This window comes from Leiobunum rupestre, chromosome 11 (genome assembly GCF_980474605.1).
Source record: "Leiobunum rupestre chromosome 11, qqLeiRupe1.1.hap1, whole genome shotgun sequence".
Classification (NCBI taxonomy): domain Eukaryota; kingdom Metazoa; phylum Arthropoda; class Arachnida; order Opiliones; family Sclerosomatidae; genus Leiobunum; species Leiobunum rupestre.
In genome coordinates this window covers 26,043,231-26,070,486 of record NC_143394.1, presented here as the reverse complement: position 1 = coordinate 26,070,486, position 27,256 = coordinate 26,043,231, and the positions used below count along the sequence as shown (strand labels likewise).

At 38.5% G+C, this 27,256-nt stretch overlaps 4 protein-coding genes across 4 annotated transcripts; 2 read left to right on the top strand and 2 right to left on the bottom strand.

The window, feature by feature from the left end:
• Positions 1 to 4,276: 4,276 nt before the first annotated feature.
• On the bottom strand, positions 4,277 to 7,944 carry LOC149922063 (uncharacterized). The gene is made up of 2 exons (XM_090162238.1): positions 6,689 to 7,944; positions 4,277 to 5,764 (listed from the first exon to the last, which is right to left on the bottom strand). The coding sequence occupies exons 1-2, from the start codon at positions 7,942 to 7,944 to the stop codon at positions 4,447 to 4,449; spliced, it is 2,574 nt and encodes an 857-aa protein (XP_090018364.1). The 3' UTR covers positions 4,277 to 4,446.
• A 998-nt stretch (positions 7,945 to 8,942) lies between these two features.
• Positions 8,943 to 12,092, bottom strand: LOC149922062 (uncharacterized). The gene has a single exon (XM_090162237.1). It carries the CDS (start codon positions 12,090 to 12,092, stop codon positions 8,943 to 8,945), a length of 3,150 nt encoding a protein of 1,049 aa, XP_090018363.1.
• Positions 12,093 to 14,717: 2,625 nt separating this feature from the next.
• On the top strand, positions 14,718 to 22,901 carry LOC149922060 (uncharacterized; the record flags this gene model as incomplete). Its single annotated transcript, XM_090162236.1, has 3 exons — positions 14,718 to 14,735; positions 21,741 to 21,855; positions 21,922 to 22,901. Coding segments are annotated over 3 exons (1,113 nt in total), but the record flags the coding sequence as incomplete, so codon positions are not given.
• On the top strand, positions 16,121 to 21,042 carry LOC149922061 (carbonic anhydrase 2-like). The gene is made up of 7 exons (XM_090163863.1): positions 16,121 to 16,230; positions 16,621 to 16,695; positions 17,133 to 17,300; positions 17,899 to 18,048; positions 19,213 to 19,346; positions 20,617 to 20,859; positions 20,938 to 21,042. Exons 1-7 carry the CDS (start codon positions 16,167 to 16,169, stop codon positions 21,040 to 21,042), a joined length of 939 nt encoding a protein of 312 aa, XP_090019989.1. The 5' UTR covers positions 16,121 to 16,166.
• Positions 22,902 to 27,256: the final 4,355 nt, after the last annotated feature.

Here is a 27,256-nt window from a genome sequence, read left to right as displayed (position 1 = left end):
ATCGGTAGAAACGGATATTGGGAGAACAATTTTGAGTCAAATGGGGGGTAATCGTCCGTTTGACTCTTGACACTACTATAATGCAAACCTATTGTTCTCGATTTTGACTTAGTTTTCCACTTAAGACCAAAGGTTGCCTTTTTGAACATTCACGAATAAAAAGTATTTAATATGGACCTTTTTTCGATCAAGAAGTTTCTTCTTCGGGAGATAGGTGTGTACAATATAGATCTGAACCCCGACACCTGTATCCGACAGTCGCCTATCCAGTTCCGTGAGGTATGAGAGAGTGCTTGCAATAAATAACAAAAATTAAATATATAGCTAACCCCTGTAGCACAAAGAGTCGATTTAAGGTCGGGCTTTGGTCGAAAAGTCGCCTTTCGGTCCTGGTCCAAATACGGACTCTAAAAGTCCTAAACGTTTTTGAGATAATTCCTCGTGAGTACGTTTTCGGTCGCTTTTAAAGTCGGTATAGCGACCTAGCATTTTGAACCACAAGCCGACTATAAGAGTCTTATCATTGGAACTATTTAGAGTCCAAACGCCGACTGTGAATTGTAATAGCTGTCGTGACTTGCAAAAGACATGACACATTTATAGCCCGAGCAACGGCCGACTTATATCCAACACTTATTTGCCAATTTATCGCTCAAAACTGTGTAACGTTGGCGATTTAATAAAACAAATTGAAATATTTTTAAAATAACTTCCTTTCTGTATTATATTTTTTCGTAAAAGATTATATATTCAATCTGAGAATGTTTCCTTATTAAAAATCTCTCAGCTCAAGTAGGTTACATTCGTATAGCTAAATATGTTAGGCTAAGATATTATTAATGAAGATTTAATCGTTGCTTTTACTAAGCCCCAAGAAACTATAGAACTCTGTACGCTAGATTCAAGAGCTTTCCGATTGACGGAAATAAATTCATTGTTTCACTCCCGTTCATGGGACTTCACCAACTACATACATGTATATAGCTATTTATATAGCTATAATTACGGTTTTATGTGGTCATTTTCAGTCACATAAAATATCAAAAAGTAAGTCGTTTCGACGTAATTACACAGTACATTCTAAGTCGGGATGACGTCGGTAATTTTGGTCGTCCGACCCGACTTTGGATGCGGATAATTCCACGTGCGATGAAGAGTTAAACAAAATAATGATGTTTTCGTTAATTAAGAACCTAGCACTACAGTAGACGCAGCTCCCGAATTTTTCAAGCCTAAATTATCTCAGCTCTTTAAAAATTGCGAAATTGGTAGAATTCACCAATTCCAAACTTTTTTAGATTGCTTTCAGATGAGTCGAAGCGGAAGTTTACTAGTTTGGCACCTAACGATGATCATTAACATTTTGCATCAGCTGTTTCTTCTGCAAATATTATGGTTTTTTTATAAGCAAAATTCAAAATAAATAAGGTTTAGAGGTATAAACATTTTGTAAACTTATAAATATCGTTTTTGTTTAATTCATAATAAAATTTTCATCATTTTCACAAAACTTCATGTAGTAAGCAATGCTTATTTAAGGCTTTTTGCGTTTTAAAAACATGAAATTCGAAATCACAAAATTAATAGGTACCATATTTAGATTTAAATTGAATTTCGACACAAACAATATTAAGTAACTTAGTAAAAATTATAAAAGATCTGCTACTACATGGAATTGTTTGATAAAATAATATACGGTTTTCCAACATCGATAAAATGTTCATGCGAAAAAACCTATGTTGGACAAACAAAAAGACAATTAAAAAAAAGACAAGCGGAACATTAAAATGGTGTAAATAAATGTGATAAAAACAATGGATTAGGCATGCATATTAATTAAAAAAAAGACCATAAAATAAATCGGGACTCGACTGAAGTTACATGGTTTAAAAGATGTTTTAAAGAAGCTATCTTGATAAAAGATAGAGGTATGTTAAATTTAGATGAAGGTGCGGTTAATATTAAAGGTTGGGGGGGGGAAGAAAAAAGTTTGGTGTTAGGTCGAAGATAATATTTTGTAAACGATGTAGGAAAAACGTATATTTTAGTATGCTTGTAATATAGGCTGAGGAAGCACTACGGTCCGAAAGCTCCCAACGATAAATAAATATGATTTATCAAACAACTCCATGTAGTAGCAGATCTTTTATAATTTTTACAATTATTACAATTTTTAACCTTGGAACAAAATTTTATTATTTATGAATATTAAGTAACATTAAAAATATAATAAAAATAAAGTTGTTGGTTCCATTAGGGTCTCGTTTCGCAAGCCGCGGAATTCTGAATATCTCTATTTACTTGACATGGGAAATCACAAGAACGTATTTAGACTTTATTGACAATTTACGGTGCTACCACCTGGAGCTACTAGTATCACTTACCACCTACTTTCAAACAAAAGCAATTGTATAATGCCATTCAGAGTATAATTATATCTGGAAAAGTTCGATTTAAACTTAAATAGTTTTCGTGCAACTTTAATTAAAGCTAAATTTAATTTTTAAATTATTCATAAAAAGCCAAATAGTTGGTAGTTTCACAATTATAAGACATGTGAAGTCAACCCTAGAAAACGTGAACGTGGGAACTGGTAGCTGAATGTAGATGGCGCTGAAAAAGATATTCGAGGGGTGCCTTACCTATCTTTGGCGTCATCAAAATATAATTTGAAGTGAGACCCGAACCTTACAGTTATTTTTTGGTTTTCAAGTTTCAGATCAAAGACAACAAGTTCTCAGAACAACCTAATACGTTATTTGTCAACAATGCTTCTATGAAAATGTTTTGCTGATGGCTTATTATATTTCTTTCTACGTTTCGTGTAGTAGTTGATCGCCATCTCTATTTCATTATCCACCTTCGATAAAAAATTAAAAGTATTTCATCTTTTTACAATATTAGTCGATTTTCATGATTTTCGAGCGTTAAGCCCCGTTTTCAATTTCGATAAATTTTAGGCTTTTCGCTTTTGCTCTTTGGACGCGCTTTTATTTCAAAAGAAGCCTATATCAAACCATTTAGATATTTGCTTCTCGTGACAACAAAGCCGATAGAGAAGCTTCTTGCGGTTGGTTTTGACGCAAAAGCGTGAATTTTGTTCGGAAAAATTGTGATTGAAAATTGGGCTTTTGATTAAATAAAATTTTCTGTTATAAATGAAAGCAAGAAAACTGATCGAGGTAATTGAGTACAAACTTACTAAGAATAATCTACTACCCGTGTTAACTGAAAATGGAACTAAGCGTAACAGGTTTTATGTATGAAAATATTTAGGTTAAATGGAATTATTATCAACAAACAACATTAAGTACATGAATTCACACGAATAAATGCACCAGTTCAGTAATAGGATCTAAGCAAACGCTGACTAGTTATCTACAATCAGAAAATAGAAATGCTTAGTATGTAATTTCATTTCTTTCCGTTCTTACAAAACTTAAGTTGTCACTGCTTTCAAGAACCTCATGGTTAGCTTAAAAATACACAGCCTAATCTGTATGAGTTCTAACATTGGCGTTCTGTACCGTATTTTGGAAAAATAAGTTTTATTAATGAAGGTAATTTGCTGAATTTAAAACGAGTACTGCTATATTTAATAATAATGATAACAATTTTTGTATGTGTAAAAAGAAAATCATACCACGAAACTAATTTCTATATCAATATTTCCGTCTACTGCGTCGTATATAACCAAAGAGGCAAATTTAAGCAAAAGCAGACAGCAGGGAAACAAAGAACCAGATATCTTTTAAACTAAACAATTTTTCTTAAAGATCTAACTAGTTTTTTATTGGTTCGTTATGCATTGTTATATCTTAAATTTTACTCATTTCGTCTTTTCCTTATTTATAAAACTAATGTTTGGGTTAGTTTTGTTTACAACGAAAAATAAGTAATTTGGCCATATCTAAGGGATTTACGTCACATTTTATAGACATAATCTCTCTCAAATTACATGAACATTCTTTTTATACTTTCATTAATTACACTTATTGACGTTAATAACAAAAGAAACGTTAATAACAAGATATAATTTCTTATATGCATAACGACTAAACATTTGAAAGATTTACAGTTTACTAAAGTTATAAAGCTCATCCACTTTTCTGGATTTAGATTTTAAAAATTATGATTAATACGAGAAACCTCTGAAGTATAGGTTGAAATACGGTTTCTGGTATTTCCGTACAATGTATTAATTTTAAAATCTCGAAATAACTACTTCTAAGTAAAAGAAAGAGATATCAAAGATATTAATTCAATGAAAATCATGGGAAGCCGGACACATATAATTGGTCTTTGATTTTAGTAGGTAAGTTCATAATATTTTATCCGTAGGGAGCATGATTTTCCATAAAATATTATGAAAGAAGAAAATATTTCCCTGATTAGCTTAAGCAATTACTTTTTAAACATAAAAACCCTATGAACTGTAATTAAGCATCATTCGACAGAATTAGACTGTTCATTAACATGGACATTAACAGGTCCAGATGCCAACATACAGCCGTAGACAGCCCCGTAGTTTTGTATGATGATATTCGGATGATTTTGTTTGATGTACTCCATCAATTCACTGTCATCCGGCTTTGAGGTACCAAGCGCCGTAGGCAGCAAACGACTTATTTGAACGTTGTAGGTCTCCGATATTAGTGTATCGTCGCCGTATGTCGGTAATCGGATCAAGTACCACCCCAGGTCAAACCCAAGGCGAAAACAATACTTTAAAATATGTTCTAAAGTGTTAGTCACTTTAACGTAACTAACTAAAGCAGTTTCCGTACTTTTTAAGTCACTGACCGTAAGCCGTACCAGATCATTTTCGTACGATTCGTTCTCAACTACGCTATGAAAGTGTTTTATCTTGTAAGTTATATTTACACTCTCCTTGTTGTTAATGTATAATTCTACACTGTACTTTTCACTACCTTTATTCTCTAACAATATATCTATATGCATTTTTTTGGCTTTGATATTATCTATCACTATTTTCTGAAAACATCGTTGACTGTAAACATTTACGAGCCATATTCTTAAATAGCCGTTCATTACGTGTTTGTTGACCACTACTATCTCTTGCTGGATATCGTCGCACCAATTGTTTTGAATGTAAATATCGTGGATGAAGTTTTTTACTTTATTACTATGAACTAATATTTCGCCGTGGAAATTGGAACAGTTAAAGTTTCTAATCCGTACGTTCGCTTGAGAATTTTCGTTTCCAGATGGTACGAGCTTCAATTGATGGCGATACATATTACACTTTAAACTGATTAAGGCCAAATATACTGTTTTATTTTTATTCGTTTTTGAAGAGATATTGACGTTTTGATGATAGTTACGACATTCGCTATTTGAAATCTTAGCATCTAGAAAGAAATTATTACTTTGGTCTTCGAGGAGTTCTACTTTCTGACTAAAATCTCTACAAATAGAATTGTTAATTTTAATCCAATCTAAAAAGTATTCGTTTCTTACGTTGCCGAGGTACATTTCGTCGTGAACGTTCTTCATCTCGTGGTTATCCATTACCAAAGAACGTTTAAATAATTTGCTTTCGCCGTATTTCAAATTAATTTTTTCCGTGCAATTTTCGACGTTCAATTTTACAAAACGCGTTTCTTCGAGGCAGTTTTGGCGATCGTTTCTTGCGTTCGTTGTTTTGAAGTTTATAAGATTACTCGTTGCGATGTTGATGCGATTGTCCAGGCGAAATGACCAATGTTTCGATATCGCTGTGTAACGGAAAAGGTAAACACGCCTGAAAAAATAATTTCTGATAAATATCATAGCCTGTGTTGAATCGAAAGACTTTGGTTAGGAACCAATTTAATAATGCGTCAATAGGCGATTCAATAAAATCGATTCAGCGATTATCTTGGAAGTATTAATAAACGAAACGGTGCCAGAAATATAAACTGGCAGTCTAAGCAGAAATGTCTGACTTTATTCTGGTGACGTATGAAATAACAATTTTATCTGCATGAGTTTTCGTTTCGGAGATCTGTTTTATCCCTTAAACTTAGATTTATATTATTTAGCTTATTTCCTGATAATATAAGTAAGGCTAGATGGCTTTGGAAATCTGGAATATTTATCTGTGTTTTTCCAGCTTATAGAGTGAATATAGGAACAGCTGCTTCTCTAAAATCCAGAGCCAAGTTAAATTACGTTTTCTTGTTAACGCGACTGAACGTATAGCTGGTTTTTCTTTAAACTACCAAAGTGGCCATCAAAGTTCTGTTCATTTAGCATGAGTTTTATATTGGTCGCTTTTAATCGAGCTAATAACTATAATATAAGGATATTATAATAATATAAGTAATTCAACTGAACAAGCAAATTCCTTAATCCTAGATAAACAGTATGTTTCTAAAGCTGTGAGACTTAGTGTTAAACTTAAAAAAATAATTTAACAACTTCAGTAGATTTTAACTGCGTGGGACGCCAGTGTCCTTTATAACCAGGTTTGGACGCTACTGAATTAGCACAGACTGGGTTTTGGCGTGGTTAACCGGAAAGGAGTGTTATTCCCCATTTTTTTTAATTTGAAGAATGTTTCTCAGATTGATATTGCTACATGAAATTTAAAATTAGAACTAACTCGTAAAAACCTACATCCGTGCTAGATGGGAACAGCTTAGGATTCTTTACAGGGTTTGGAAATACAGTAAAAAATATTTACCTGTTCGTAGATGCACCAAATTGTACCACATCTCCGTCTTTTAACAGTTGATATGGACCAGATTCAATACCGTTAACGTAGAAAGAATTTTCTGAACCCTCTCTCGATGCATTTACAAACCATAACCCACCTCGACCTCTTATGAACTCAACTCGGACTTCGACAGACGGGTCACATTCCAAAACGTGGTCAAGGTCACTTCGATTGACATTGCCAATAACCATTCTGATTCCAAGTAATCGGATGAAATCGCAATTATTTTCGTCACTAAGAGACACCAAGTATCGGGGATCTTCTATTTCTGGGTCATCAACTTCTGGAGAGAATTTTCCTAATTTATTTGGCATGCAGTTTTCGCATAACGCATTTTCTTGGCAATTGGTACACGCATGAGGAACTACGATGGCAAATTCGTACCATTGCGCATCCTCTTGGTGCTCATCTGAGAAGGAAATTCCGATTGTATCGCCTTCTTTCAAAAGAACAAACAAGTCCTCGGGATATTGCGAACTGACGCAAAACGAGCGCGGGTTCAACTTGAAATTGTCGCAGCGAGCGTAAAAACCTTTATTTCCTCGCGCAAACATCACTACCGCCATTTGATATTTCCAATCTGATTTACTACGAAAAATATACGTATACCTACTACTGTCGGGAATCTTAATGGTTTCGCCGTTGTTAGTACTTTCGTCCATCGGCGACAGACTATATCGTTTCGTCTTTTCCATTTTACCCGAAATGCCAGATATTTTGTAAATTTCGTTTTCTCTATCCATGCAATCTTCGCACAAAAATTCGCGGTGCAGTCGCGAATGACATTTGGAATTTGAGCAATCGGGGTCGTATATCCGTTTATCTTGACCCTGGTACTTCTCAAAAGAAAACCGAAAGTTGCAACCACCATTTATTCCCACTATAATTTCGTCACCTTCTTCTAAAACGCAACTTTTCTTTACTGTCTTCCCGTTAATTTGAATCAAACGCGACGATTCCAACGTCTTTTCCTTAGAAATTACCCAAGAATCACAAACTAGTGTTAGAACGGCGTGTACATTAGCTAACGACTCGTCTTCAATCACGAAATCCACATCGTTTTTAGATTTACCCAGTTTGAACACGTTTTTTTTCGCGTCATCCAAAATGAAAAAGTTTGAATTTGGGATATCCAAAGGCCTGAAACAAAATGTATTGTTTCCATCATCTTCGAAGTGTTGAGAATTATCGCAATCCTGTGATCTCGGAATAATGGAACTCATTTTGACGGCTTTAAACAAGTACTTTAGGTCCAACTGATTTGGCTGTCTTACGTCACTACGTGAAATGCATTCACAGATTATAGTTTCAACGCTTATCTTTATTCCTCATAGAAAATATCAGCTCGACAGCTACACTAAAACGAATAAGCCGGAACTGTAGAAAGAATGTAAATGACGAAACTAACAAAACGGATCGGATGCGATCGGTGTTGCGTTTTAAAAGAAAATATTGGGTAATAAAAGAGTAACAGAAACGCAGCTACATCGGCGGTTTTTTCGTTTTGATTTTTCATATCGGTATTTTTTCCTTCCGAGAAATAGATAAAAGTAGAAGTATAAAATATATCTCTTAAAGATAAATTTCCTTCTTTCCATACTGCTAATGTTATTCCCTTGAATACCTAAAAATAGTCATTTTAACGAAAAGAATAAAGTAAAACAACGGTAATAGGAGTTTTAATTTTAATAAGAAAATACGTGGTACTTTGGCAGAATATAGCTTCGATGTGGTTACAAAATTAAGAATATTAAATTGAAGAATTTTAAAAGGTTTTAACACGCGCAAAATGAACGCGCAAAAAAGAACGGAAAAGCGCTAAGTAGAACAAGGGTACCGAATCAAACGTTGCCTAAACCAATAAAACTTTTACAAAAATTAAAATACAGAAATATGACGTAAAACAATTGAACAAAACGAAAGTTTTTCGTTCATTTCCAAAGGGTTTTGAGTCCCGAAATTACAAATGAGTCTAATTTCTTTCGTGACTCTATGAGGGCGATCACCATTTTGTGATTTAAAAATAAGTGTGTTAACATGGAAAACACTGTCATTTCTTGGCGCCAATATAGCTCTTTCACAAAGCCACTTGTGGGATTTATAATTCGTCTCTATTTGTGGAAAGACTTGATTAGTTAAAATATTCAAAGCTTGCAAATTTTGGCAAAAATGCGAAGGTAGTTTGATGTTTTCGCTTTGCGGATCGATTGGCACAGTTCCGTTACCAATTTCCAAAAGGAAGGTTGCGAAGCGTGCTGCAAATTTGTCTCCATGCAATGAAACTCTCAGGTTGGTGGTTAGGTTGGAGAACCCTGGCTTTACCAGTGCCTTTACTGATATTGCATGTTGGATTTTCAGCATAAGCTAAGTTGAAAGGAAGTGCAAACGTAGAGTGGGCAGTCCGACCACCAGATAGAAGTGTTGAAGCAATTCCCGATGATGCTACCGCCAGAGCAATTTGATTATCTTTCCTAATTTTAGATAATAGTAAATATAGAAGGAAGGTTTTTCCTGTACCACCAGGAGCATCGAGAAAAAAAAGGCCCCCAGTTTCTGATGAAACTGCATCTAATACCATTCTATAGGCAGCTACTTGACCTTCGACCAGTCGTGGTTCATTTTCGTCAATGAATTGTTTTAACTCATCGGTGTTGTAGTTGGTTTCGCGCAAAAGATCTCTGCATTCAGTGATTATTTCGTCCCTCTGCGGCGATGGAAGACCTAAATCTTGCAAATTTTTTCTGACCATACTTCGAACTTTATCCTCCAATAAAATTAAAACTTGGTTAAACATTCCTGCTGTGAAATCTCTCTCCATTTTGTTATTTATCCTCGCCCTTATTAGAATGTCCTCGGCCAAGCTCTCTTTGTGTGCCTCCCACAGTCCTATTGGGTTTGAGAGCCCACAAAATGCCAGAAGAACGGCAAACAGATTCCTTAATTTGAAAGGCGAATCCGTCGATGCGGCTTCTCTCATCGTAGCACCCCATTGGGCGTCATTTTCTAAAAGACCTCGAAGTTGGCATGCTTCGCGATAAGTGGTGCATACGGTGTCATCAACGGTCTTAAGAGCTTTAAATGATGTCGGACCTTTTATAGTGTGTAATAACAGTCTTAAGTAGAAGCATTCGCCGTTAGTGGGGTGTACTGTATATACACGACCAAGTGCATCAGTTGCATATATGCCAGGATGATCAGTAACGGGTACACCCTGCACTCTACGTTTGAAGTTTTTAGAGCTGATATTCCAGGTATAATATCTCGGTATCTCGCAGTAAAAAAGCGTTTTTGCAAAATCATCTCGTTGACATAGCTTGAAAAAAGCAGTCAGAGTTGTGTTTGGAGGATCTTGAGCTCGATCTTGGGCGTTGGCTTCTGTGAAATAGACCCTTTGACCATTTTCCAAATGGACACTCAAGTTAGTCACTGTTGGGTAACGGTCGTGTATGGGGAAACCCAAAATCCGCCATACAGCTTCGTTCGAACTAATGTAACGGCCCAGTTGATACCGTTCGACTTCATCAATTGGTTGACCAGTAGTTTCTAAGCCAAATACCGCTTGATCGCAACCCTTATTAACGTATTTACAAATGTACTTGATTGATTTCACTGAATTGCAAAATTCGACATTTATATGGGCACAAAATATGCGCGACAATAAAGGGCAATAGTGAACAACCCATTTGTTGTCAATCTCAACTTCTTGACCTCGCATTTTAATAATGGCTGATAACCTCCCGTGACCTGGACTCCTTCTCCGGTATTGCGGATAGCCATCTTTTCCTGTCGAAGTCTCGTGTACTAAAGGGCGCGGGTATCGTTTAGTGCATTTACCACCTTTCATGCAAGGTGAATTAGGATTCAACACACCGCATGGACCATATATCATATTTTTGACGATTACAGCATGCAGTGCGGAGTCTTCATGGGGATCAGGAAGCTCCGCGCTTATCACCTGATCAATCTGTTTTAGTCTAATTTTTTCTTTTAACCAAATCAAAACGTGGGCATGCGGTAAGCCTCTTTTCTGCCACTCAATGGAATACATCCAACATCGGACTTCTCCGAAACTCGAACCTTTAATTATTAAGTTCATAAACGTAATCAGTTTTTGCCGGAAAATTCTTGCTGTAATATCATGGCGGTCTTGCGATGACTGTCCAGGAAAAAGAGCAGCGGTAATTTCAGGCCAATTAGGATTGCAGGTGAATGTTAAAAATAAATCTGGCGTGCCATAATACCTGACATAAGTCATGGCGTCTTGAGTATATTCGTGCATATGGCATGGTCCACCCGTGAAAGATGACGGTAGAATTACTGTGCGTCCCACTTTAGAAGCATTTCCGTCTGTAGCAATAGCATCTCTTAAATGTATGTAATCTTCGACTTTAAGTTTCTTTTGATTTGTGCGTACAAAAAGAAGTCTTTCAGTTTCTATTTTGGCATACATATCAACGACAAACTGGTGGAAAAGTTGCCGGTAAAATAGAATGTAATTGAGGCATCCTGACCTAATCATTAATCGGTACGCGTAAAAATCCATAGCAGAAACCTTTTTCCCATGGATTGGTTGGAAGGTATTTGATTTGACTTGAGGAATTTGGAAATGGTAGCCATCCTCGCCACGACAAAAGAGTAATGGGTATTGCAGCGAATCGTATGAGCGATGAGTTTCATTTACTCTTTGATGTTCACTGTTTCGTTTGTGAATGATTATATCTCGTCTTTCAAAATCACAGCCAACTATGACAATAGCAACTTCTTTCGCAACAGGAGCGTTGAAGCGTCTTGGGTGCTGACCAACCGGCGTCTTATCCGCTTTTATAATAACTTTGTAGTCATCGTTTGGCATTTCTTCCAGTGCGGTTTTAAAATTCCTCACGTAAACATTATGTTCATGGAGCATGCGCTGCAATTGCAAGATAATATCTTTATCTAAGTCAGGTATATTGCTTGTCCTCATAAAGTAAATCTGAAGAAATTTGGGTTCTTCGTTTTCTAGAGGAAGCAATGATCCAGCGAGGTGGTAAACCTGGCCCTGTACTTTAAAGGTTGGCATAAACCCCGGAGGCCGAATAATTTTCGTAGCGCCGAAGGACGTCATTTGGAAACTCGAGTTATATTTTCTGAGACCCGTGAGAAACGTTTTTGATTGTGCGGTATCGGCAGTGAGAAGAGATTTGAGTGGTTCTGGCGGCTCAAGTAAAGTAGGTAGGCTTACCTTACCCGATGAACAACACATGCCAGGAGTTTCGCCTTTCCATTTAGCAGCGCCGCAGAAATTACAAATGAAGGACATATCTCCTATAGAGAGCAATGTGATATCCTCATAACGTTCATCCGCTTGATATTTGAAAGCAGCTCCTTTCATGCAGATCCATGTTTTAGATCTTGAGATTTAAGTTCTATCTTGTTGAGATTGTAGCCGTAGTCGTCGTTCGGAAGATGTTTCTCGCGATCGCGAAGTCACCGCTCTCACCCGTAGTTCTTCATGGCGCGATTGCGTCTGCGAAGACGTTTCTCGCGATCTCGAAGTTGCCGCACTCACCCGTAGTTGCTCAAAGCGCGATTGCGTCTGCGAAGACGTTTCTCGCGATCTCGAAGTTGCCGCACTCACCCGTAGTTGCTCAAGGCGCGATTGCGTCTGCGAAGACGTTTCTCGCGATCTCGAAGTTGCCGCACTCACCCGTAGTTGCTCAAAGCGCGATTGCGTCTGCGAAGACGTTTCTCGCGATCTCGAAGTTGCCGCACTCACCCGTAGTTGCTCAAGGCGCGATTGCGTCTGCGAAGACGTTTCTCGCGATCTCGAAGTTGCCGCACTCACCCGTAGTTGCTCAAAGCGCGATTGCGTCTGCGAAGACGTTTCTCGCGATCTCGAAGTTGCCGCACTCACCCGTAGTTGCTCAAGGCGCGATTGCGTCTGCGAAGACGTTTCTCGCGATCTCGAAGTTGCCGCACTCACCCGTAGTTCTTCATGGCGCGATTGCGTCTGCGAAGACGTTTCTCGCGATCTCGAAGTTGCCGCACTCACCCGTAGTTGCTCAAAGCGCGATTGCGTCTGCTAAGACGTTTCTCGCGATCTCGAAGTTGCCGCACTCACCCGTAGTTGCTCAAAGCGCGATTGCGTCTGCGAAGACGTTTCTCGCGATCTCGAAGTTGCCGCACTCACCCGTAGTTGCTCAAGGCGCGATTGCGTCTGCGAAGACGTTTCTCGCGATCTCGAAGTTGCCGCACTCACCCGTAGTTGCTCAAAGCGCGATTGCGTCTGCGAAGACGTTTCTCGCGATCTCGAAGTTGCCGCACTCACCCGTAGTTGCTCAAGGCGCGATTGCGTCTGCGAAGACGTTTCTCGCGATCTCGAAGTTGCCGCACTCACCCGTAGTTGCTCAAAGCGCGATTGCGTCTGCGAAGACGTTTCTCGCGATCTCGAAGTTGCCGCACTCACCCGTAGTTGCTCAAGGCGCGATTGCGTCTGCGAAGACGTTTCTCGCGATCTCGAAGTTGCCGCACTCACCCGTAGTTGCTCAAGGCGCGATTGCGTCTGCGAAGACGTTTCTCGTAACCTCGAAGTTTGCGCTCTTTGTTTTTCATTATCACGGCGGGATTGTGATATACTGAATGATCTCGAAACAGCTGTGCTTTGACGTTGCTCAGCTTAACGTATTTCCGTTTGCAAAGGAGTTTCACGTGACCGTAAAGACCTAACACGTTCGAGTCTTAATTATCTTGCTTCGTCACTTTCGTTGTCCCTTTTTCTTTTAGCGTCCGTAGGCAAAGATGTATTTCTACCCAAATAAGGCTTTCTTTTAGGTGGCATGGCTATATGAAATAAATGAGGGGTCATAGTAATGGCTATATGAATTAAAACATAATAAAAGAAACAGAAAAGTTACCATTTGTCCAACGAAAACCGAAGAGCAGATGGGCGAGTAACAAACGCAGCCGAAAGAAAGTGACAGATATAGAGAGTAAGGGGGGCGGGGGGGGTGAGAAAAAAGAACGAACTCAAGCAAAAAGGGTCGAAGTTCGCACCATGCAGCAGCTAAATGAGGTAATTAGAACCAGAGGTGCCGCGTCGAGGAGGGGGGGGGCAACTGAATGCCAGCGTCTCTTGACAGCACGAGGTCAGGGGTTTCGGCCTTGTGGTCACCGGTTATTGGTCCCGTGGTCAAAAACGACGAAGGTTAGCAATCTCAAGACGCCCCTATAACCTGACGCCAAGGGCCACAATGGCACAGTCCAAATTTCGTGCGCATCGGACAATTATCTTGGGCGTGCATAGAAGGTAACAAACCAATATATATACATACATACAAACATCAGATTTTATTTATATAGATATTGTTAGCTTTAGCGGTTATGTGGGAAATTCGCACCGATTGAAAACTTTCTCGAGCCTGTGATCGTTCATTTTTAATTTTTACATAGGAAGAGACTTATAAATATTCCTATGACAAACCTCGACTAAAACAATAGAGTTAAATGGTAATTGTTCCATAATTCAACTGTTTAAGGATACGGAGTTTAAGGGCTACTTCAAACAATCACATATTTTACGGATAATGAAAAAAAAAATACGTAGTTAAGCAGAATAGTTCTTAATAAATTCAGCTACGCTTGCCGAACTGGTTTTTATGTTGCTCTTTATTAGAATAGTTTTTACACGTGCGGTTTGCACGCGCACGTGAAAATTTACCAAAGTTGAAGTTGTGACATAGAAGCTACATTCATAGAGATAGAAAAGAAATAGAGGCACTATTGTATCTGGCGAAGTTGACCACGAGTGCCCTTTTCGCCAATTTAGGAAGCCATGAGATGGGCGGATTACGTGGCGCCATCGACGCGCGGTGAAATAAAATACATTATGCCTTTTTGAAAATCAACTGTCATTTGATGTAAACAAAGGAAGGAAGGCCTTAACGCGGTTATCTTCCCTCTATTTATTTTCAATCTCTATGGCTACATTCAAACAAGAAGGTCACATTAATTCATAAAAAACACTTATTTATTAAGGGTTACTTTTCAAAAATCATTTAATACTTGAATAAGAACAATTCGGTGTTTACTATGAATGCCGTTTCACTCGCCCAATATTTTTACAACATTGTAACCGAAGTGTTCATCTTATGGCATTTAGATTGAATAAAGTTAAAAAATATTTATTTTCTAAATTATGCAAATTGTTTTAAAATTGTATCATGCTTGGCTTGTATTTATTTATACCAGGAAACTATAGAGGTATACAGTTGGAATGTCTAAGGTTTCATTGGGACGGTGATACGAAAGCGCGTCGAGAAAAAGGCGGGGCTTAACTACGTCAAGTGTAAGACGTAACACGACATTTCAAATTCATTGGCTCAAGGTTTGACGCGAAAAGAATGCGTCGTCATGGTAACAAATTGGCGATCTTCCCGCGCAAAAAAGGCTTATAAAACATTGGATTTAAAAACCTCAATTTGTTATCGTACTTAATATTTTGAAATAATTATAACGTTCTTCGCGAAAGAAGTGTAGTGATACCTAATTTCATGTATTTGTATGGTTATAAAAGAGATATTCAGGTAAGCTAATAATATAATAAGCATGACTAGGCTTAATGACGAGTTTTCGTCGAATTAGGGTAGTGAGGTGCGAGAGTTTTTCTCGTGAGTTTTCCCGCTTTAAGACACGCCCGTTTCTACAAGCTTGATCACGGCCTTAAAAATCTTCCTTAGACATTCCAAGTGTATACCTATATAGTTTCCTGTTTATACTAAGGGATGATGACTATGTTGCTCGCAATCACTCTTACACTCTAACAATAAGCTTCTTTCCCCAAAAAGTATCTCATTGGTTCCTTGAACGTTATCCACCCATTTGACAATCATACTCACAAATCAGTATCAGCATAGTAATTATACCTAGTATAAATAAATACATTCTTGAATGTATGTAAATTAATAATCTCCAGAGTTCAATAAAGCACGGCTCATTTCAGCTGGCTTTGGAAAGCCTTCGACCCATAAAGTTTCCGCTTTGTTGTTTGGAAAATCATATTTTCTCAGCGTATTTCGACTATTATTTATTTGATCATTTTAGCCCTCGTTTAACGATAACAATGAGTGTCAAATCAGTCCGAACAGATGGATTCTTATCTGTTCAGTCAATCATTTGTTAATTCTGATACGCGAAATAAACTTGGTAACAGTGATTAATTAGGTCACTGATTTAATCCCAGGAATTTCATTCGAAGGTTCAGTTGGCGTTGATGTGTCATGACATTGGCTGTCAAGACAATTAAGTTCAAATGAGTTATTGGTTTAAAAGATAAAATGAATAATGGGATTTGGCCCCATAAAACTGATTTGTCTCATCAAGTACACGCATTTCTTAACCAATAAATCGTCAGACTTAGATAGGATAGTCATTTCCCATCTCACAGTTATAAACTTCAATTTTATAGACAATGAGAAATAATTTTTTGGTTAGCTTATGTTTCTTGTTTTATGCCACTTTATTTTTGGGTAGTGGTAAGTAATCTTATTCACAGAACGATTAAAATATATAAGTCAACATGGTTGAGAAAACCTTACTTGTAAATAAAACAAAATTCGCGGTACTTAAGCAAAATATGTCATCAGAGAGACGAGTTTTATCTACTAAGTCTAAATATTTGAAATTCGTTACGTTTTTAATATTAATATTTTAATCAACCATTTTACCTTAAATTTCTTAAATTTTTCAACCGTTTTTAACTGATAAAAATATTAATAAGATATTATTAATAAAATATTTCCATAGATTTGTGGTTAGCATATTTTTCCAAATAATAATCCTTTATTTAAGCCAAACTAATTCATGTTTACTAGATATATTTTAATATAATTATTGCTACTAATTATCTTATATGTTTTACGCAGAAATTAGAGCCCGAGAGAATGAACTCGGCTCAGGATGCGAGATTGATATATCAAAAGGGGAGTTTTCATACACACGTAAGTGGCGGAAATAACATAATTCGGGATGATAGAAAACATAATCGTGATATTTCTTATACGTCTTCTTAAATGTACTCTATTTTAAACGAAAAACAAATTGAGCAAGAGTGGACGCATCAAAAGAACACGTTGCTAGCCACCCCTGTTTGGGTGGTTACCAAATTAAAAAAAAAGATTTAAAAATATTTAAGTTAAGAACAAACAAGAGATAATAAAAAATTAAAATAATTAAATAAAATGCTATGAAGTAAAGTAATTACGCCATTGACTAAACAAAAATCGGCCCAATAACCACAAATGATGAATTGAGCACACAGTGGTAACTTATTCAACATCTGGCCAATAATAGATAGTAGTAAACAAAATTCAGGACGAACAGATGATGGAAACTCAGCCTAGTGTTGAATTTTCTACCTTTTGTTGTAATTTTATAGAGCGTAACGGCTGGCCAAAGCTCTACTCAGGATGCAATGGCCGTCATCAATCTCCGATAGACATAAACGTATATAGCGCGCAACTGCAACGGCTCCCAACAAGTTTGAATTTGGGAGATTACAGAAAGACGCTGCGCAGTGCGAAAATAGAAAACGATGGTCACACAGGTTGGATATATTTTATAATATTTTTATCTTGAAAAAGTACTTATATTTCGGATTGGTATGAACATAACCGCAAAAAAGAGATGATATCTTTATAGTCTTTCACAGAAAAAAAATCAAGATTATTATTAAATATAATAATAATATAATATAATATAATATAATATAATATAATATAATATAATATAATATAATATAATATAATATAATATAATATAATATAATATAATATAATATAATATAATATAATATAATATAATATAATATAATTTCTACTTAAAAGAATAAAACCTCAACGCATTCTTTATAGAAGAGCCCGTCACAATTTGAGCAAGAATTCACTAACTAGCGCCTGAAATATCTAGAGTCATATAATGGATCTGTCAATATTTTAAGTGTTGGTGTTCTACACCAAATACCTGAGGTTCTATTCCCTTAAAATAAAAGAATATTATTAGAAATAATTAAAAAGACCAAATATTGATATTGGTACCATACAATAATTTTTTTTATAATTTTTTTGCCAAAGTAGCCGTAAAAAGTAAGTTTGATTTAAATGTGGTTTATAAGTAATATATTATTATTGAAATTTTAATTTTAGTTAAAGTAGTTGTACCCGATGGTATTTCAATTACTGGTGGTGTCGCTGGTGATAATGCATTCAAAATGGATTCCTTCCACGTTCACTTTGGGAAATATAACAATGGGACGGAACATCGAATTGATACTAAAGCGCATTCAATGGAGGCAAGTGCTATACCGATAAAAAATTGCTTGACCCCGAATGTATTCATTTATACTTGTGTGGTCCAGAATTTATTTATTTAAACTTAGAGATAATCTCTGTTTGTTTTGTCGGTGGCCCAAAATATTTCTATCTCTCTTCGAAACGTATTCACGTCAATCGTGACAATTATATATAGCTAATTTCTCTACTAACCTTGTCGTGCATGACACACGTAGTTTTAGGGAACCAATCAGATAATGGGCCGATTTGATTATCATAATAAGGTGTGGAACGCGAGCAAAGCTAAAAATCGTCTCAACATAGAGACTCTCTCTAAGTTTAATAAATACATTCTTGTACGGCACAGTGTTGCTCCCAATTCGTCTCACGGTCTTTCAAAATGTTCCTCCCTCAAAAAATGAAATCGAACTGGTACATGTCAACGTGGGTGCACATGGTGACGTTTTTTTCTAGGCTAATACACAAGGCACCACCTTAGGCAATTAGTTACTTTTTATGCCTTTTATTTCAGGTGACTGGGTTATAATAAGTAGGAGGGTGGTGACAAGCCCTTCATGTCAAATTTAATTTTATACTGGCCCAGTGATTGTGTACACATCCAAATGTATTGGTGATTCAGTGTTTAAGCTCTCCATTTTCAAGTTTTTAGATAGAGGAAGAGGTGGAGGGTGGAGATTGCTCAACAATAATAAATTTGATATCCTAAACCGTTTGGTCACCTTCGTTGTTAAACTTGGTCTTCGCGCAATAGGATACTAACACTTCCATCTTCTAGTCTAGATATATCCTGATATTATTTCTGATGTACGACACTCGTAAAGTTACACGAAACATTATTACTCGATGAATTAAATTTACCATGTATTGACTAAACCTTCATATAATCAAAAGCAAAATCTCAATTTCTACATGTATCTTAATTATTTTTTATCTCCACTTAAGCATAAAAAGAGAGTTGATAACTTGATGGGATCATTTGGCAGTCGCTAGGAACTCCCCCTGATTAGAATAATGTCACGCAATACAATATTTTCCTTAGAAAACACCTCTTAATCTAAACGCAATTTCGTAGTGCGTAGAGGCAATGGGCTTATTTATATTTGTTTTGTGTCGTTTGGGCTTGCTAGGAGATGAATGCCTTAAATTTCATAGCTCATAATTTTTAAGAAAAAAATAAATATATGAGCTATAATGAAACATTTTTGCAGATTCATTTCGTTCATGTCAACACTAAATATCCAAGTAAAGCAGAAGCAACGAAACACGCCGACGGACTCCTCGTACTAGCGGTCTTCGTAGCGGTAGGATTGTTTTAATTACTATGTAGAGTTAAATTTGCTTTAAAGGCCTAGGTTTTCTTCAGCCTGTCACCCTTTAAATTTACTTTCCTTCCAAACAAATACCCTGGTGGTAGGCCAATGTGTTCTGCTGTTGGCCTACCTCCAGGGTATTTGTTTGGAAGGAAAGTAAATTTAAAGGGTGACACACTGAAGAAAACCTATGCCTTTAAGTACAAGCATTACGATGAAATAGTTTTTTTTCCAAATTACATCTGTTTGAATGCAAAAGAAAATGTCAATTGCGTAATATAAAGAGCTGAATATTTAACATTTAATGAATGTTAATAATTAAGCACAAAATATCACACTGCAGGAGCTAGAGACCCCCTATTGTTCAGTTCTCCTAATAAGTGGTAATAATGTGACTTCCGTCACTTTCCTAGATCAGCTTTGGATTCCAAGAAAATCTTAATAACTTAGTTGCGAATGTCAAGTTATTTCTTTTAATAGAAATAAGAATATTTAGTATTTTTTTATAATTTCTGTCATATTATTCAGATAGATACACAAAAAAAATATTATCTATCCTTAATACTGATCTGGTATAAAATTAAGTTTGTTATTAATTGCTTAGAGCTCACAATAGCAATAACAGTCTTATAATTTAGTGATTAATAGTTAGTGTTCGGAGCTGTTGGCTCGCGTGGCATGAAGGGCTTGCCACCGCCCTCCTACGCATTTTAACCCAGCCACCTGTTTAAAGGCAGCGCTAGATGACTTGGGCCTAAGGTGGTGCCTTGGGTATTAGCCTAGCTGATTATTATTATTATTATTATTAGATCTTAAACATGTATGAAAACGGAACTACGTCAATTCTTGGTATAATGTAGGTTTTTTTCCACTATTTACTTATTTAACATAATCGTACGAATATGCCCATTGTTCCCAATAGCTTATACACCTAATTTGTGAGTAGCCTGAGTTTTGGAACGGTTTTCAGAAGGGTGCTTGGAAATCGAACAACTCTTTGAAGACTCTGACTAATGTGGGTTCTAATGCACCGCATGGGCTAAGTTACGCCACTAAGCCCACTATGATACCAGGATTAAGATATACTTATGAAAATTAATTAATCAACTAAAACTTGAATTTCCCTGTATTAATAGCGTTTACAATAGGCCTGCAAAACAATAGGGGAAGCTAATTCTATGATTTGCAACACCCAATGCACAAGTCAATTTTGTGATTAAACTGTGCGTACGCAATTACCTTTGATTTTTTCTGGTTGTAGGCTCAACGAAAATCCGATTTGCAAGGTTTGAAATTTGTAACGGATAATCTTCAACAAATAACGGATCCCAATGTGAAGGCCGCCCTTGAAGTTCAAGGCCCAATACAGCTTTCGCAGCTTCTGCCTGCGAAAGGCCTACACGAGGAATACTTCACCTACGCAGGATCTCTCACGACCCCGCAATGCCAGGAAGCCGTCACTTGGGTTATTTTACCGACGCCTATTACGATAAGCTACAAACAGGTAAAATATACGCGTATATGTCTCTTAACGTATGCACATATATATCATATAACTATATCTATATGCTATGAATTTTAGTTGGACCAATTCCTTGAACTTTTGAACAAGTGCAGACAGCCAATGGCTGACAATATTCGCCCAGTTCAACCTCTTAACGGCAGAACTGTACTATATGTCATTTAATTGAAATAAAATGTTCATAAATACAGAATTATTGAAGAGTATTGAATCATGATTTCTTTAACCACTTGTTCGTTGCCCGCCGACATCATAGAGAATGCTACAAAATTTTCGATTCCGCAATTTCGTTTCTTTGTGTCGGATATCCTTTTTGACATTTGGCTTTCTGAAAATTCTAAATTTTTCTCTCTTTTATGATTAACTTAATTATTTTGGAATTTTATTTTATTTATTTAGACATTTTTTGTTGCCCCTTAATGGCTCAGAGTGTGCAATAACTGGTGGCATTACCGGGGAGTCGGGGTCCTGCTCTTGTAACCCATAAGGGCGGTGGCGCACTGGGAGATGTTAGCTCTGATCAAATGGTCCTATCTCCACCTCCGACTTCGGCCAGGTTTGGCTGGAAACTGAGCTTCGACTCAGGCTAACGGAGAGGGTCCGTGCCAACTGGCCACCTCGGCGGATTGGGTAGCCTGCGGTGGGGCGGCGGGCACCGCGGTCCTGTTTCCCGGCCTTTTGGAGTCACACTGGGATCTCCGGTGCCAGCGGCCCTTACCCAAAGTATAGCCCAGTATGCCCACGAAACCTGGGGGATTACTGGGGCCACCTTAAGGCAAATTTACCAGCGGGGCATTGAAAGAGTAATTGTGTACGCAGCCGGTGCCTGGTGGAAGGAGACAGGCAATGTTAAACTGGTCCAGAAACTAAGAACCATTCAGCGTATTTTCGCTTTGCGCATAACCAAGGCTTATCGCACCATCTCCACTGATGCTCTCCTAGTGCTTGCCCGTTTGGAACCAGTTGACTTGGTTGCCAGTAGGGAGGCCTGCCTTTTTTGACTCTTCCATATCAATGCACCGGTGACTCACTGCGATACCACAGTTGTTCCTAACAACCTACTCCATCCCTATGATATTTGGGCCGACCATCCGGCTAGCCGGATAGGCCATCCGTGCACTACAATCGACCCTACTGAGACCCACTACGAACTTTTCACCGACGGATCAAAGACTGATTCACACGTCGGGTGTGCGTTTGTAATTTATTGGAACGGTCTTGAACAGACCTCGTTCCAGTTCCACCTCAACAAGGAAACTGAAATCTTTCAGGCCGAATTATTTGCTATTTTTCGGGCACTGACTTGGATCAAGGACGAGATGATCGTCGCTCCTGCCATGATCTACACTGACTCACTATCTTCTATTCAGTCTTTCCGTAACCCAATCTCTGACGTTACTTTGGATCACGAAATTAAGCATCTCATCAATGATATTGGCACTGACATTGTCAAGCTCTCTTGGATAAAGGCTCACGCGGGCTTCCGCGGAAATGAGCAAGCAGACGCTCTAGCCAAGGCTGTGGCCTTGGGTGACGGGGCTACTGTCTCCCTCCAACTGACCAGAAACTATTTTCGCAAGGTCTTTAAAGACCTTTCAAAGCACCGATGGCAACTGCAATGGGACCATTCTGAAAAGGGTCGGTATACTCACGCCCTATTACCCAGAATTGACTCTCTTGCCAATAATGTCAACCATTTTATGACTCAGATTCTAAGCGGGCACGGCAAATTTCCGGCCTACCTCTACAACCTTTCGCATTGTGTCGAGCCCTCCTGCTACTGCGGTGTGGAGTTTGCTGACGCGGATCACTATCTTAAGGTTTGCCCTCTCACTGAGCGCTACCGTACTCAAATCTTGAGCCCCCAAGGGGCTGTGGTGCTAACAACCACAAATTTTAAGCATTTTCGTTCTCTGATGAGACGAGTAATTTGCAACTTTGAGGATATCATCTCTACCCATGCTGCTGCAATTGATATCTCCTCGGACTCTCTTAACTCCAGTGCTAGCGATACTGCTGAGTAGCTTTGTCTGACGAGGTCTTACCCATTTCTTGCTCACCACTTCCTCCTATTATGGTACATCTTCACCCCCGTGTGCTTTCTTGCACCTCTTTTTTTTCCCGTTCCGATTTATACTGAACTACGACAACCTTTTACACTAAAATAATAGATAAGGACTCCATTCCACCCAGTCACTTGTACCCCTGTAGTATGAGCTATTTACTTGCTCGTGGAGCAGGGGGTTACAAATAACATACAAACCTGCTCGTCGTTCCACTTTAGGAGCTCTCTCCAAAGGGTTTGACTCTTTACCTCTATAGGTAGGGTGTCGGCTGGAGTTGCTTCAGCATCCATTCTTGCTCCCACTGCTGTGAGCGAAGTGGGGATTGGTCCACCCATTGCTGCTCCTTCTGCTGGGTTGAGTGGCTTGCGTCGAAGGTGCGACCATCAGTAGTGGGGTACTGCTACCCATGCTGGATTTGTCACCTGTCCGGGCTTGGGGACGCTGGTGGTATGGTCTCTGTTACTAGGTACACCGGGCTATAAATTCTGACACACTGCCCCCAAGATTTCGATGAACCTATTACTTACAACGGTAACATTCAACTAGGGAAGGGACTTCGTCCTTCAATATCTCGATGGAAGATATATTTTCATAATAAAATAGTGAAATATAGATATTAAAGTCTAGTTATATAGGTTCTATCATTGGTTTGCGGTTCATTTTATCCAATTGTTTTTTTTATTATATTACTCTAAATAATTATTAATTTTTGCAGTTAGTATTGTGCATCTCTTCTTATTTAAATTTTAGAACACACAAATCGATGAGAAATTAAAGAAAATTATTCATCCTGTCACTGATAAAAACCATTAAAAAATAAGTTATTATGATAAAAAAAAGTATTTTGAAATGTAGGCCCCCGCCGAGTGAGCGGTTGTTGTCGATTAAATCATCCGGTCACTCACCGTGAACGAGATCCGTCAGCTTCAAAAAAATAATTAACTCATCCGGGTAGACCTCTCTCCACTTTGCGGCAGCGCTTTCTAGTGAACGAACTATTTGGCCGCTAGAGGACGTGGCGCTCAAAAGTGAGCATGCTAGCACGTCGATCGACCGATCTCGCTCAACGCGCCGTGAACGATCAACGACTGAGGGAATTTCTCGGCGCTCGGCTTGAGCTGGCCCAGTTTTGCTCTCCCTCTGAACAATATCCGCGAACTCATAATTGAAAGTGCTCGCTCACTGCGAGAAGAGCTTCAAATATGAGTGCTCGTGATTTTCCCCATCTCTGGTTTAAAATAAAATTTTGTCGTCACGATTGGTTTGATTTATCAAAATTAAAGACACATATTCTGACAATTTCCTTAAGAAATTTGTTTAAAATTTGCTAATGGGTGCAGCTACAGAGCAAATAAGAAAAATTGAAATCATTTCCATTTGGAAAATTGTGTATAGCTCTACCGAATGCGTAGGTGAGCAGATTTAGTATAAAATAGCTTGTATCCCTCCCTCCCCCTTTTTCCCATGTGATAATTTCCGTAGTACCCCTTTCCCCACAGTCGAACCACCCCAGTAAGGCCCCCCTTACCCTTTTTTCAATGCGATAATTTCCGTGGTACCCCTTTCTCCATAGTCGAATCACCCCAGTAAGGCCCCCTCCCCCTTTTTCCAATGCGAGAATTTCCGTGGTACCCCTTTCCCCACCAGCGAACCACCCCAGTATGGCCCCCTCCCCCTTTTTCCCATGCGAGAAATTCCGTGGTACCCCTTTCCCCATAGTCGAACCACCCAAGTAAGACCCCCCCTTTCCACGTTTTCCAATGCGATAATTTCCAAGGTACCCCTTTCTCCATAGTCGAATCACCCCAGTAAGGGCCCTTACCCGTTTTCCCCATACGATAATTTCCGTGGTACCCCTTTCCCCATAGTCGAACCACCCCAGTAAGACCCCCCTTTCCACTTTTTCCAATGTGATAATTTCCGTGGTACCCCTTTCTCCATAGTCGAATCACCCCAGTAAAGCCCCCCTCCCCCCCTTTTCCAATGCGAGAATTTCCGTGGTACCCCTTTCCCCATAGTCGAATCACCCCAGTTAGGCCTCCCTCCCCGTTTTTCCCATACGAGAATTTCCGTGGTACCCCTTTTCTCATAGTCGAATCACCCCAGTAAGGTCCCCTCCCCGTTTTCCCCATACGATAATTTCCGTGGTACCCCTTTCCCCATAGTCGAATCACCCCAGTAAGGCCCCCTCCCCCTTTTTCCCATCCGAGAATTTCCGTGGTACCCCTTTTCCCATAGTCGAATCCCCCCATTAAGGCCCCCTCTCCGTTTTCCCCATATGAGAATTTCCGTGGTACCCCTTTCTCCATAGTCGAACCACCCCAGTAAGGCCCCCTTCCCCCTTTTCCAATGCGAGAATATCCGTGGTACCCCTTTCCCCATAGTCGAATCACTCCAGTAAAGCTCACTCCCCCTTTTTAGTAGGCATTGTATCGAAGCCATGCAGATATCCCATCGATACACCAGATAATAGTTGGAAAAAACTACCATCCGCACTTGACGAATTACCACTAATTCCGCTGCAAAAAATAAGAACGTTATTTTTACCTCTCCGAGGGTACTATGTAACCTAGGAGGGCTTATACAATCGCAATTTTGATACAAACTGTGTACGCAGTTTCTTTGAAATTAAATTGTGGCAAAACTGCCGTGACGGTGAGCGTTAACGTATAATATTTGCGTTTGGGGTGTTTCGGTATTTTGTTCGTCAACGCTCACTGTCGCGACAGTTGTGACTTAGTAGTAATTTTCGTAAGTTTGCTGTTGTAACGTTAATGTATATTGTGCATTTGTAACGTTTGTCTAATGTTTGTGTTTCGTATATGTGTGTATTCTACTCTGCAACGTCTATGTATTGACTTTACGGACGGACCGTATGCTGAGGGTTACGATAAATGTCTCAACGTCCATAAGGTGGGGTGTCCAACACGGTTTACGTCCTATTATCAATTTACGATCGCACCGGACGGGTTTTGAACCCGAACCCTTCTGCATTAATACGCGCTGTTTTAAGAAAACTGCCTTGACAAAAGTCCTTGCCGCTTATAAAGATATTAACGTCAATTTATCCTATTCATATAAATTATGTAAAATAAATTATTTTAAATCGTGGGCGGGAATCGAACCCGAGCCCTCCTGCATGACAGGTGAGTGTTCTACCACAGAACCACCGATACATGCTACGTTTCAAAGAAAATTATAAGCTCAGCTTAAGCGGAAGCGTTTATGGCAAATTAACAGAGAATTAAATTTCGGTTTTTAAAATAGAACGAAATTTTGTGTTCCATTTAAATTATTGCATCGAAGATATTCTAATGTAACGTCTGCTCTGTTGATTAAAAAGAAGGCGCCACCCAGCTTTCGAACCCGAGCCCTTCTATTAGACAGGCGAATGTTCTACCACAGAACCACCGTTACACAATACATTTTTATGAAAATTATAAACTCAGCTTAGCGGAATAGTATATTAATGGTTTTTGAAGTCTACATTTTTTAAGTATGAAATTTTAAAGGTAAAATCTTACTATATGTGAGATTGGACCCTCTTGTACATAATATACTATGAAATGAACGTAACCCACTATTGTACAATAATATTTTTATTACCTCTCCGAGGGGACTATGTCCCTTATGAGGGGTTTTACAATCATCGTGTCTGTGTGTGTGTGTGTTTCTGTCTGTCTGTCTGACTGTGTGTGTGTGTCTATATTCTGCGAACGCGTTACCGGGGGCAAAGTCCAAAACGCGTTACCGGGACAAAGTCCAAAACGCGTTACGGGGGGCAAAGTCCAATACGCGTTACCGGTGAAAAGTCGTGAAATCGTGTTTAAAGGTTAGCAAAAATACCGTCTGACGATGAGCGTTAACGGGAAAAGTTGCGGTTGCGTAGGGTGTGGTTTTTGTTTTTTTCGTTAACGCTCACCGTAGCGTCGGTTTTGGCTGAGTTGTAATGGGAATTTGTTGCAATGTTTAGGTGTAGTGTAGAAATGTTGAGTTTGTTTGTTATGGCGGTTATGAGTGTTGAGTTTGTGTTATGGCGGTTGTGAGTGTTGAGTTTGTGTTATGGCTGAGGGGTACGATAAACGTCTCAGCGTCCAAATGGCAGGGTTTCCACCAATTGTTTACGGTATTCGTCTTAGTATCAATTTGCGATCGCATCGGGCGGGATTTGAACCCGAGACCTCCTGTATGACAGGCGGACGTTCTACCAAAGAACCACCGACACTTATTATGCTTCATCGAAAATTAGACCTTCAGCTTTATTGGAAGCGTTTATTACAATTTAACAGAGTATTAAATTTTTTTTTTTTTAA